Consider the following 12779-nt stretch of genomic DNA (forward strand, 5'->3'; position numbering starts at 1 on the left):
AATAAAATGTTTTGGCTTTAATCTTTTATGACGAGAATGATTAAATCATAATTTGAATGTTTTACCTTCAACTTTACAAACATTTTTCTGATTTAAAATAACTCTTTAAATAAAAAAAGCTTCTTTTTTTGCAGAATCAGATTCATTGTGTCCATACAAGGTAAACCCTCTTTCAAAGATAAATGCAAGTGAAGTAGAGTCTCTGATCTAACATTGCTTTGTTCCTGCTTTTATGATTGGAAGTTGTGTACCTTCTCCATCTTCAGGAGCCTCCTCTTCATTGCCACTTGCTCCTGAACCCTCCATTTCCTCCTCCTCAGCTGTGTAGGTTGCACTGGTCTCTTCATTCTGCGAGGATTTGCCCCTACGACGGGCTTTTCGCTCCTTCTCCTGGGTCAAAACAAACACACACTAAATAAAAACAGCCCTGGGTACAAAAAGGTTTCGGATGCAGCAGAAAAGCAGAAACAATCTTAATGCTCAATCATGCATAAAAAGCAGACTGGCTTTACTTTGCAAGAATAACATGGAGCAAATATGACTGACAACGTTTTTTGATGCTTACCGATTTCATTTTATGCTGCTGCAGAATCTCATCCAGTTTCTGCCTCTTCTTGTAGTTGAAGTAGAAGTTCTTGCACTGTGACACGGTTTTGGATCCCACCATCTTGGCGATGGCGGACCAATTCCTACCATACTGGAGAAGGCCTGAAATAATCAGATGGACAGATGGAGAAATAAGGACAGGAGCAAAGATGGATGGCATTGATGATCTGTTGTCTTGCACAAATTCTTTGCTTCTTCAGTACCAACAATATTCTTCCCGCAGTTGTATTCAAAAAATGATGTCAGCTGCAAAAGGCACTATTCATAAGGGTTTGATAGTTATTTTGGTTTATATACTATGAACAACATCTCAAACCACAGTCTCTTGGGATGCACGGTATGACAGTCTCTCTGTAGTACAACAAAAGCCATTAACATCTGTTTCTATAAAGCTGTCATAAGTGGAACACAGCCTAGAAGTCACAATGCTGCACAGACACAGTTTCACTCTCCCAGCAGCGGCGTGGCTTAGTGCCATTTGCTTCTTAAGTAGGGAGAAAAAGTGAAAAAGAGATTGAAGCACTCAGTCATACCAATGACATCGGTAATGCTGGGGTCACTCTGTGTCACTTTCTGACTGACTTTGATGTGACCCATTTCCAAGAAACCCTGGTCTTTTACCCAGTCAACCACATGACTGTGCCTTACACAAGAGTCTACATGCACCCGCTGGGCCCGAGCTGTGATAGATCAACCTGTCAGGAAACGCACACGCGCTCACATACATAGAGTTGCTCAGAATACGTGAGGTAAAAGGAAGATATATAGAGCAGTCACAGAGTGTGAGTGGTAGTGAATGAGTAAGACAGATAGTGCAGAATTTGCTCCCGTGCCCTCCTTCCAGAGTCTGCTGTTAGCTAAAGGCAGCTCATTAACAGTGTATGTTGTAAGAGGCTTAGCTTACACCACCCACTTGTTTCCTGTGCCAGCCTGACAGGTCCTGGCAATGGGACAGCCTCTCAAAGGGTTGTCAGGGAGGGTGGTGTTATTAGCAGGCAGAGAGCCAACACCTTCCTGGGATAACCTTGGACACGGGTTCAGAGGTCTCTGCATCTCATCGCTTAATGGAGGCAGTGGGACAACAAGCGCAAGTCAGTGCCAGAGGAGAGAAGAAGACAGCTGTTTACAGCCCTGTCATTTTAACACTCGTGTTAATCAGAGGGGCTGACTCTGAGGATTCCAAGAATTTTATGAATAATGTTATTAATGAGTTATAGCTGCAATAAAAGCTGGTCTATTAGCTAATTTCAAGGCTATTATTCATGCCTCCATTTATGAAAGTGTACAGGGACATTCATTGTGAAAACAAAGACATCAACTGGAGCTGTGTATTGGAGCTAGTTGAAAAAGTAACCTGATATAGGAGCTGTGATTCAATACAAAGTAGAGAATCACTAAATACTATATTACTGTTGGTTAGGAAGCAAAGCAGTATAACAGGATTCAAAATGAAATAGTACTTAAAAGGGAAAGTGTTGTGTGACAAAAATGTCCTTTTTTCATTTGTGTTTATTTCTGCAGTCCCCAGTGTTATAGGTTATAACGTGACTTTTTAGGCAGTAAAAGTAGAGACACTAACACTGGTACTGCCTGTTTTTACAATGCAAACCTGATAAAATCTCAACCACCTGGTCAGAGCTCGTCCAAGTATTTTTTACTGACCTGGAATCACTAGTGTGGGTTTCTCATCTTATCCTGGTCACATACATCAGCTAGCATAAACTGGGCAAAACTTGGACAAACTCACAAGTAGCTTAGCATCAGAAACCTGTTGCTAAAATATCAGCAGTGCGGAAATATGTTACGCTGACAGTTAGGTGTGCAATTTTAAGCCAATCTTTTGGACCCATACTATGTCATGGTGTCACAACACTACATTTAGTTACGACCTTACTAGAGCAGTAACGCAGGGTTTGTAACAACATGCAAAGCAATTTGCAAAATGGCATGACTGCTGTTAGCTCTACGTTTGACATTTGGAGCTCTGACATTTGACTCATGTCCTTGTTAAACTTCACTGAACACTGGATATACTTGTTTTAATAATATAGTATCAAGTGGATTTTTTTTTACGACACTGACTGAATATTCAAGTTAAACTACATTGTTAGATCATTCTGAGCAGTATTTTGATTTTATTTTTGAGTTTTACAAAAATACCATCTGGAGTAAGTAAAATAGAAACAGCTGAAAACACATTTTAGTCAATTTGTGCACTTATTGAAGCTACTTTTGTGAACTAAAAAGAAAAAAATATGTGCAGCTCTATGATCCAGGCAAATACAAGTAACAGATCGGGACTCTGTATCAATAGATACTTAATATTAAAAGAATTTAATTTGGCCACAAAAGCTGACCAAGTTTATGTGAATTGAAGTTTTCTTACTCCCATGTGCTAACTGCTCAAATTAAATTACTTGTAGATTCATCTATTGTGTTTATCTTTGCACTGAAAGTATCCCAACACTCTCACTCACACTCATAATAAGTGATATAAAAAAGCACTTTTGCCAGAAGAGCGAGAAAAGCAGTGCATCATTGCGCAGATGTGAGAGGATGAATAATATTCACAGTCATGCTGAGAATTTTTAATACCAGTAAGAAATTTTTTAAAAAAAGCAACAACCATAACAAGCTGAGGTGATTTTCAGTCTGGGCTGCTGCTATCTAAAAGCAACTGCACACCTACAACCTGTCAAGTGTTAAAACAGTAGAGTTCTTTTTTCTCCTTTTTCAGCTGAAATATTCATCACTGCCACTGAATGGATTGCTAGGAAAGCTTCCCCAGGAAAGAAAAGAAAAGCAGACAGGTCAGCACGACAAGCTCCAAAAGGGCTGAGACACGTGACTGACACCTATTAACCTTTTACAGCCGCCTCAGAAGAGGGGAGGAGGCGGCAGCAGACTGCCCTACAAGTCAGACCCACTCTGACCTGCTAGAGTGCACACAAACACACGCATGCTCTGACAAACAGAGACACAAGCAGGGTCCTAACGTCACACACACACACATACATTAACATCAAGGTGTATGCACTGAACCTGAAGCAGTAACAAGCAATTCATTTACTAAAAGTAAATGAAGTCACTTTGGACTGGGCTCCTGGTGTATCTTGTTGATTCCTTCATTTGCAGCTCAAAAAAGTAAAATCCAAAGTAGCTCTGCTTATCTCTGGGCCTTAGCTCCTGGAGCAAAACACATGGAACAAACATCCAATCAGAAGAAGTGATACTAAAGCAGGTGGTATCCTCACACCCAATCAGGACACTGTATTCCCATTGGCTCCTCCCCTGGAAAGTGCAATCAACACCTGGTGCAGCCAGAAAGTGGTTGTTCCTGTCTGTCACATGCCTGTCACTGCGTGCGCCGTGTCGTGGCCCTGTAATGGATAACACTATCAGACGGTCTGATCTCCAGAGGGCCAGCCGGGAAGCTCTTCAGGGCTGGGCCTTCCGATCCGGAGCAGAGGAGATGAAAACAGCTCAGTCTCAGCGCTCTTCCTGCCAGCTGGCTTGACACTTGAGCCGGTGTCAGGTTGACATGCTCCAAAACAGCACATGCTCTTCTGCCTCTCCCCTCCTTCTTCTCCTCTCACTCTGTCCTCCCTGTGCTTCAGTGAGCGCTGCTCTGTTCTTCTCCGCCGTGTCTCTCCCCAATGGCGGTCGTCTGGGAAGACTTCCACAGGAAAGTGGGACTGTGGGGCGGTGCTATGTGCTCTGCCTCTCTCTCCCCTCATCTGATCTCTCCTCTATCTCTCTTTTTTTCCCTCCCCCTCTCTTTCTCTCTCCGTCGGTCTGTCCCTCCCCCTACTTCAGTCTGCCAGCAGGCACAGCGGCACGAACACACACACACACAAACGCATGAGTACACACACTCACTCTCTCCCTCTTACTGTCTCTTGTTAATACTCCAGCACAGACAGACACACACACACACACACACACACACACACACACACACACACACACACACACACACACACACACACACACACACACACACACACACACACACAGGCAGTCCAAGAGTAAACAGAGGCAGAGAGGAAGAGAGAGCAGAGCAAAGAGACAATGGAGGAAAGGAAAGGATACAGAAGTGGAGAGTAAGCAGAGAAAAAGAAGTGGAAGGGGCTCGGGGGAGGATGGGGGAGAGGGGGAGTTGATGTTGATACCATGAGAAAGCATAAAGGCTTTCACATTTTTCCTGACTGACCTGCTTTTCATCTTGAATGTGACCTCTCTCCAGTCTATAACAACACCGAGAGAGGCGAGAGACAAAGTGAGTGGGGGAAAAGAGCCACTTGCCAAATCTTCCACAGCTCTTGCCAACCTGGGCCGCTGCCATCTCCAATTCCAGAGAGACGGACAGACCGAGAGACAGAGATAGAGCAACAGTGGAGGAGAAAGACTGGAAAAAAATAACGTGGCATTCTCTACCTGCTGCTCTTTGAAAATGGGTTTCTACAGCAAGCAGAGCAGGGGCCATTATCCAGCTGCCTGCCTGCCTGCACCCAAGCAAAGCCTGCCAGATTAGTGCACTTACATAAACGCCAGCCAAGAATGGTGCACATGCAAACACACACAGCTTGGACCAAGTGCACACACAAACACAACCTCTGCAACACACAGACACACACACACACACATGCAGGCAGGCAAGCAGAACTGGTGGGTTTAGGAGGGAGGCTATGCAAAGCTTGGCTGTCCCTTGTTTGAGGTAGCAGTCTTTATGAGCAGTGAGGAGAGGAGTGATCTATCTCCCCGTGTGGCCGTGCCATCCTCGAAGGCAGCTCTGGCTTGGCAGCTGCCATGCCGGAATGCTGATGTCCTGCCAGGCTCTAAAAATGCCATTATTCAGATCTGTTTAGCTCAGGGGATAAACACATTAGCATCAGGACACCTAAGCCTCTTTAAAACATACATGTCAAGCACCTGTAAGGGAGCGCATGCTGATGAGATAATTTAATATCACGAAGAAATTGGAGGTGTTATGAATTAAGCGTGTGAGTTCAAGGAGGGGGAATCCCTTTTGGCAGGTGAGGGGGAGGTTGTTAAAACTGATGGAGAACGGCAAGAGCAGCTCCTCTTTTTCGGCCCGGGTACTCCAGCCGGGGCTCTGTGGTTGTGGTTACATAAGCCCTTCATAGAAGCCCTGCTCCCACTGAGCTGCCAGGCTAATCCTCCGGGATGGAGAGCCCCACTAATCCCGCTGCAGGAGAATGGAACTGAAGACATTAACCAGGATTACTACACAGGACCGTGTTTGAGCCAGGGCAGCGCCAGTTATCACAAAATAGCCCCTTAACACACAAATCCAGACACACACTTGAACCCAAAACTGTAGGAGACACCACACACATACCCAGCATGAGGCAGATATGATAACGCCTGCAGACCAAATGTGGTTTCAGTATCACATTCAAGCCTCTGAAAGCTGCTGCAGGAGGGACTTTATCTACTTTGATGACAAAAAGCGGGACAGGTTAAAACATCAGAAGCAGAACTGAGAGTCACGAAAAGCAACATGACACATCCACAAATGGCCGCCTTGCAGTGAAACCGCACTGAGTCATGTACAAAGATTACCTGAAACTACAAAATGCTGCTTTGCCACCCAAACTTAAGATCCTTCAAACCCCTGATAACAAGATGCATTTACACTCACAGTTCCCGCTGACTTCACAGTCGGCAAAGGGAAAAGATATTCATAAAAAATCAACATGACTGCCTGCAGCTCCCGAGAATCAATACCAATAACAGATAAGACGCAGACTGACTCGAGGGAATCCCTTTGCAAAGAGAGGAACGTATCGGAAACCACCGAGGGTGAGAAGATACATCAGTAACAGACTCCTGGACTGCGTGCAACACACACTGTCAAACACACTCAGACAGAGTGCCGGTCCTAGGAAAATGGGCAGAATGTCAGTGACCTCTGTGAATCAGCCACAGGCTTCTGGGTAATCTTCAGTCAGAGACAATAAACAGGCTGAGTTAATGACTGCTGCATTTGCAAGGGCTGGCTGATAAGAGGCAGACTTTACAGCCTGCTTGATAAAAAGAAAGGCTGCCTTGACCCAGAGAGAGGGGGAAATGGCTCCAAAGAGCAGCAAGAGCCAGCCCAGGCAGACTGACACATGCACGCATAGACACAACGTTGCAGCACGTGGCGGTTCCTGTCTCACTAACAGGAAGTAACAGCCGCATCACACGACTAAGCTTTAGAAAAAGAAAACAGTGCTCGAGACTCTACTTGTGTAGTTCCCTTAGGTTTCCCCCGTATAATGCTCATTTAACGCAACGAAATTACACTTCATGGGTAGAAGAAAGGTTTACCTTTTTTGGCAGTTTCCATCTCTTCTTCAGTCCAGCGAGAGCTCTCATTCATCTCCAGATTGGCTGTTGAGAAAAATAGAGAACCACCAAGTCAGAGAAGGCGGGAGGAGGAGGAGGGGGAGGGGGGGAGTGGGCAGTTGTCACAAAGTCAGTTAGGGAGTGACTGACAAGAGGAAAGAAAGGAGTGAGAGAGAGAAATTAAAGAAGAAAAAGGAATTAGGAGGGTGGGGGTGTTTGTGCTACTTGCCAGAGAGGCACTGCAGCGTGGGTCGCTGGGGACTGTTTGTTTTAGACGGGAAGCAGGAAATCCAAGGAGAGAAGTCAGTTAATGATTATAGACATAACAACTGGCTTCTCTCCCTGAGCAGGCCAGAAGCCAGGCCGACCCTGGCCCTGCCTGGCAGAAAGCAGAGCGGGAGCCTGGGCCTGAGTGTCCTCTATTTGGACCTGTGAAGGGCACTGAGGGCCAGCTAGCAATGCTGGCAGCAGGGGAACTAACAGTGGCAGAGAGGGGCGGGGGGGTCTGCTAGAGCCCGGGTCACCTGGGGATTCCCTGTGAATAAACCTGAGCTGCAGGAGCGACTGCAGCATATACACAACTGCTGAAACATCAAAAATCTCTGATAGCCTGCAGCAAGAGAGTGTTAGTGTGTGCACGGCTGAGTTACCATCTGTGAGGAAACAAAGAGCTAAGTGGGAGGACACTGCTGACACACCGAGTATTTTGTCCTTATATTATGCTTTTGTCTTTTGCCCACAGAGGGGATTTAAAGAACTTATCTAATGCCCTCTCACTTCCTTTGTGTTTTGTTTCTTGTTGCGTCATTTATGGAGCAAAAACGTAGTGGGTGCATGACTGAATGTGAAAATTAGAACAAGAACAACAGCGCACCCTTGTGGTGTGGGACAGAAAGCCACAACTAGACCAAAGGTGACAAAGCCAGTCCTGCATGAAGGTGCAGACATAACTGTCAATATTATTGTTTACTTACTTCTAAGACACGGAAATAACCTGTCTGACACCATTTCTTCAACACTCTGCTTTGTGTGTAGATTTATCCATCATGTTATCTTGTGATTCGATCAAGTGTTTACAGGTTAAACCGTTCCCTACAGCATGAAACGTGACAACAACCCTTTGCCACGTCTGTGTTTATGTTTAAGTTCAGGAATCAAAGGTGAAAGGAGAAAACTGATGTAGTTTTGGTTCACATACTGACCAAGTTCATTGTTGAGTGGCGGTGTGGTGGTCTCCTCTACTTCACTGGTCATGGAGCGGGTGATGCGGCCCTTGCGCCGCCCCTGGCTGTTGGCTGTGCGTCGACCCTTGAAAGCCACAGTGGGCTCTTTGTCCTCTGCATCTTCTCCAGAGGTGTCATCCCTGTGTTTGAGAAATGTCAACACAGTCAGCAAGAGACACACAGGTGTTTGAAGGTGCATGTTTTACAGGTCACTGAGTCAGAGCCACTGGAGCTGTGGTCAAAGCTTTGGGCAGCATTAAAGAAGACTGAGAATAATTCAGACAAGACAAAGCAGTGCGAGTTAAAAGTCCCTCAAATCAGTAAAAATTCAACCAGGTACTCACAGAAATAAGAACATTGCTTAATGTAAGGAAAAGCATATATCAGGCAAAATCACATTGTTCAGACGAAAGTATAAATGATTTAAATTTGTGTTGTTTCTTATTAATTAACTGATCTAAATGTAAACCTGAACCTTAACCAAAATGTACATTTTTTAAAGCTCAATGTGCTGTGATACCAAAAAAAGTATGTAAATGCAAGGAACAGTCACCACTAATCAAAATCCAAAAGCTACACTGTTTTGGGTTTGGCACTGTTGAATAAAAAACACAACAAAAACTTGAATTTATTCAGTTTGAAAGGCCTTGAATAATTCCTAGGATGAAGGAGCTTTTATTTGGGACTAATAGCAGTAGTCAATCAAAGCACAAAACTGATGGTCTGACCGAACCACCTCCTTCAAAAACCGATTAATTCTTCCATTTCTGAAGCTGCAGTCAACAAAGCAATGCTAAAATCTCTAATGGCACAAGCTGCTGATGTTTGAGGGAGTCAAAGAAGCGCTAAATTCAGGTACATTTTAAGTGAAAATAACAGATATTTGTTTCTAGTGATAGTATAATCTTTGTCAAAGCCAGCGAAATGTCAGTGAGTAGAGCATTTAGTGTTAGCTGATGCTTTGGTCCAATATGAGAAAGAAAAGACAGACTCTAGACTTGTCCCTCATGCTGTTTGTCCTGTGAGTGTTTTTAGCATTAGTGAAGCCAGCAGGGGAACAGAAATGTTAGTCTGCAGGAGGACAGTTAACTTTTGGATGCTGCAGAGTGAAAAATAAACCTGGAAGGCCAAATCTGGACGTGTGTGTGGACACTGCGTTTTCTTTTTTTCCCAAAGATAATTTATTGAGTGTCAGCACAGTGGCATGTCAGGAGACAGCCACAGAGTTTGAACCCACTGCACCTCCATTCATCTTCCTGCAGCTCCATTAATCTTGCTGAGGGGAGCCAGTGGCACCCTAAATATAGGCGAGCCAGCTGTGCCGGGGACAGGCAGGCAGCAGGGTGTGCTGGGAGTCACAGAGTCCCCCAGCCTCGCCTCAGAGCAGGAGGCAGAAGGTGGTGCTTCATCATCATCCTCGATTCAGACGTATCTTGGAATAAATATGACCTGCCATAACTTTGAAGAGCTGAAGCGTACAGCCTCAGAAGATATCACCATAAAGAACATGATCACAGACAGAAAAGTGATGTCTTCATATCTTCATATTCAGGCAGCAGAAAGCACTGATGTTCCATCTGTTGTTTTGTATCCTTCACTGGCACTGTGCCTAAAAACACCTACACCTCCAACCCTGCACCCACACGCACACCCACCCAACCAGCCAGCCCCCACATTCACACACATCTACATTCCTCCTCTCACACTGAAATCTCAAATCTGACAGCTAATCATACCAGTTTCTCCCCACCAAAGCACCCCAGACTAACTAAATAAGCACAGAATTTGAAAAATGAATCTTGGCTTGCTGCTGGGAAGGGGAGAAGCACAAACAGGAAAACAGCTGTTTTAATAGGGGGAAAGAAAGGGATGCTTGAATTTGCTGTAGGTGGAAAGTCTGCCTGGAGGTGAGGGAGTGAGAGCTCAAGGGTTAGAGTTTGATTGGATTTCCAGATCTGCTCCCACCGGCCAAAACTCACTCCTACTCTTTATGCTGAAGCCTGCGCTGGAACAACTCTGAAATAGTGAGTTGAAGAATCGAGGAAAGAGGGGAAAAAAAGACTGTTGCAGCTGTGAGATTCAGGCTGATATGATGAGGGGGGAATATTTTCACTCAGCTGCATCTTTTCCTGTCTTACACAGCACACTATCTTGGAAAAGAGTAATGCCATTTTCCAGAGTGCAGTTTTGTAAACAGAGATTTGTGCCAATAATCTCATGAAAGTCCTATTTTAGTATATAAAAGGTGAAGTAAATTTACAATTTACTCTGAGCTTTATCCCTTGTTTACTTCTTTTTCTGTACTTGGAGAAGATGGGACTAATGAAAGGGAAGTATTTAATTTTGTTGAGCTGTTGAAAAAGAAATGCTGGGTCCTGAAGTATAAAGAAACAGACTCACTTCATTCCATCCTCCTTGTCTTCAGCTTCATTTTTCTCTTCATCCCTCTCTCCCTCCTTGTCCTTCTCCTCCTTCTCCTTGTCGTCCTGGCTGCTCCGGTGCACTTGTTGCTGTTGTTGCTGCTGCTGGCCGTGCTGTGACAGAGACAACAAGGCACAATGTTAGACAGATAATCCCAGGTAACTTGATACACTGGCTCACCAACAAACACCCTGACCTCTCCTGTAACCTGTACACCTTACACTGGCACACTTAGAGGCGTACAGTAATGCAAAAATTGATGCAATGAACACCTCCAGTCTGCTGCATGGTACTCTGTCAGCTCTAAAGAGCACAGTGTAGCCATTTACCCAGATAATGTTGATAAGTGTTTATCTGCCTGAATAACGTGACAAAGTGGAGGCTACACTGATGTGAAATTAGGTGTGAAGGGAAGACCTGCCTCTGGATGTTTGTAAGGCAAACGCGATTGTTTCACTTCCGGAAATATCTCAAATTTCTGTCTCCACTTAAAGCCACAGACTCTCATATGACCACGGACATTTCTCCTTATTTACAAACCCTCAGTGAGGAGGCACTTACTGAGGCAGAGCTGGTGTCTAAAACACAATTCAGACATAAATACAGTTTCAGCAGGTAGCGGCGCCTCAGTCTGATGTCTGGATGGCTTTTTGATGTGAAAAAATCAATCATGATATTAATGAGACAAGCAGACACCCAGCTAAAGATGGGGATAATTCATTCTATTGATACTGTTTTCGCGCCCCCTAACAATTGGAGCCTGCTATGGATGCTTTTCTAAAACTTAGAAGAAAGACAGGAGAATAGGCCGATACATTTTTAACTAAAGGGTGGTAGCTTTTACTGCTAACCAAGATTCTTTTTTTATAAAGTGAAAAAAGAAAAAATATGCGTCAATATAAAAAAGCTGATGAGAAAGGAGCCTGTTCAACAAATAGTTATTTACTGAGCTGGCCTTAAATGCAACATAATGTATCCTTATGTCACGTTGTTTTGTTAGCAGCCTAGCTTTCTTCCTGCTGCTTTCTGTAAAGTGCGAGTAAAAGTAACCTTCAGAACTTCTAGTCAAGTTTCAGTCTTCACCATGGCTGCTTTGAGTGGAGAAGGAGGAGGATGACAGCAGCTTATTTGTTGGACGAAGCTGAGGCGTTAGGTCATGGTTCTTCAAATTATGTAAAATATTGTTTTTGCACCTGTTATTTAAATTTCAAATGACAATATTCGACATATGGTAATGCTGCAAGATAATGCAGACCCTTATAAGAGCTTGGTTTTCATCCCAATGGAAAAATGGTCCAATTTCTGTCTTTGTCACATTTTCTTATACATAAACCCCAGACTTGTATCTATTCTGTGCATTCTTGAAACAAAACAGGATGCGAAAGTTCCAAAATATGCTCTTTGAGCACCCATGAACCGCTTCCTCACCAATTTCCTGCCTGTCTGGCCTTTTGGGGTTAGAGTTCAGATGAGCAAAGACGTGCGATCCATACCAAAAAATAAAAAAAGCAAAGCTTTGTACTGACCAAGCAGACTTTATTTTACTGATATGGTTTTGTTTCTCTGTTAGATGTATTTTCAGCTGTTTGCCTTTAGGCTTCTGCTCATCTGAAGAACCTTTGTTGATCTCTTTACTGCTTATCTGCCCTACAAAAAGATGTTATACAAGGCTGCTGGCAAAGAATCATATAAAGAAAACAGTTGAAGAAAAAAAAGGAGTGAATGCAAGAGAGTGAAGCGAAGGAGTTAAAAACACTCACAGGAGCTGCCTGTGAGTGTTTATTACCGCCTCAATAATGTTAATGACCTTTCCTTTCCTTTGTGATTAACTCAGACAGAAAACAAATAAAAGTTATAACTCAAAAAGCTTTGATAGCCTTCCACCCTCATGTGCAGCACAGACAAACTACCTTCATAATAACCTCTAATATCCACTCTGCTGTGGAGATCATTTAGCACCTCCTCTGAGTGTGCGCTGAGCTGATCTGAGGTCAGCCTCCAAGTGAGTGAAGATACCAGCTTTTTCGTTACAGCTTCTCAGTAAGGCTGATAACAGTAACATTTGCACTTTATTTATTTATCCTAACCGTCTCTTCAACACCTAAATATAATCTCTATTAGCATTTCGAGCTGCTCTGACATACAGCAGAGCACTTTCTGTTCCTTCTCTGCAGC

General features: G+C 44.0%; 1 protein-coding gene across 6 annotated transcripts in view; it reads right to left on the minus strand.

Annotated features, from left to right (window-relative positions):
* Nucleotides 1–12779, minus strand: part of ncor2 (nuclear receptor corepressor 2) — a 101451-nt gene that overhangs the window by 23980 nt on the left and 64692 nt on the right. For 5 of the 6 annotated variants that reach the window (XM_074671371.1, XM_074671368.1, XM_074671370.1 and 2 more), the window contains 5 exons: nucleotides 10584–10717; nucleotides 8163–8323; nucleotides 6943–7005; nucleotides 566–708; nucleotides 252–390 (listed from right to left, as the gene is read on the minus strand). In XM_074671371.1, the coding sequence (XP_074527472.1) occupies nucleotides 252–390; nucleotides 566–708; nucleotides 6943–7005; nucleotides 8163–8323; nucleotides 10584–10717 (640 nt within the window). The remainder of the gene's footprint in view (nucleotides 1–251; nucleotides 391–565; nucleotides 709–6942; nucleotides 7006–8162; nucleotides 8324–10583; nucleotides 10718–12779) is intronic. The other variant, XM_074671369.1, reaches the window with a different exon arrangement.

The sequence above is a fragment of the Halichoeres trimaculatus genome, unplaced genomic scaffold (assembly GCF_033239565.1).
Source record: "Halichoeres trimaculatus isolate MK-OKI-2021-1 unplaced genomic scaffold, fHalTri1.1 fHalTri1_scaffold_5, whole genome shotgun sequence".
Classification (NCBI taxonomy): domain Eukaryota; kingdom Metazoa; phylum Chordata; class Actinopteri; order Labriformes; family Labridae; genus Halichoeres; species Halichoeres trimaculatus.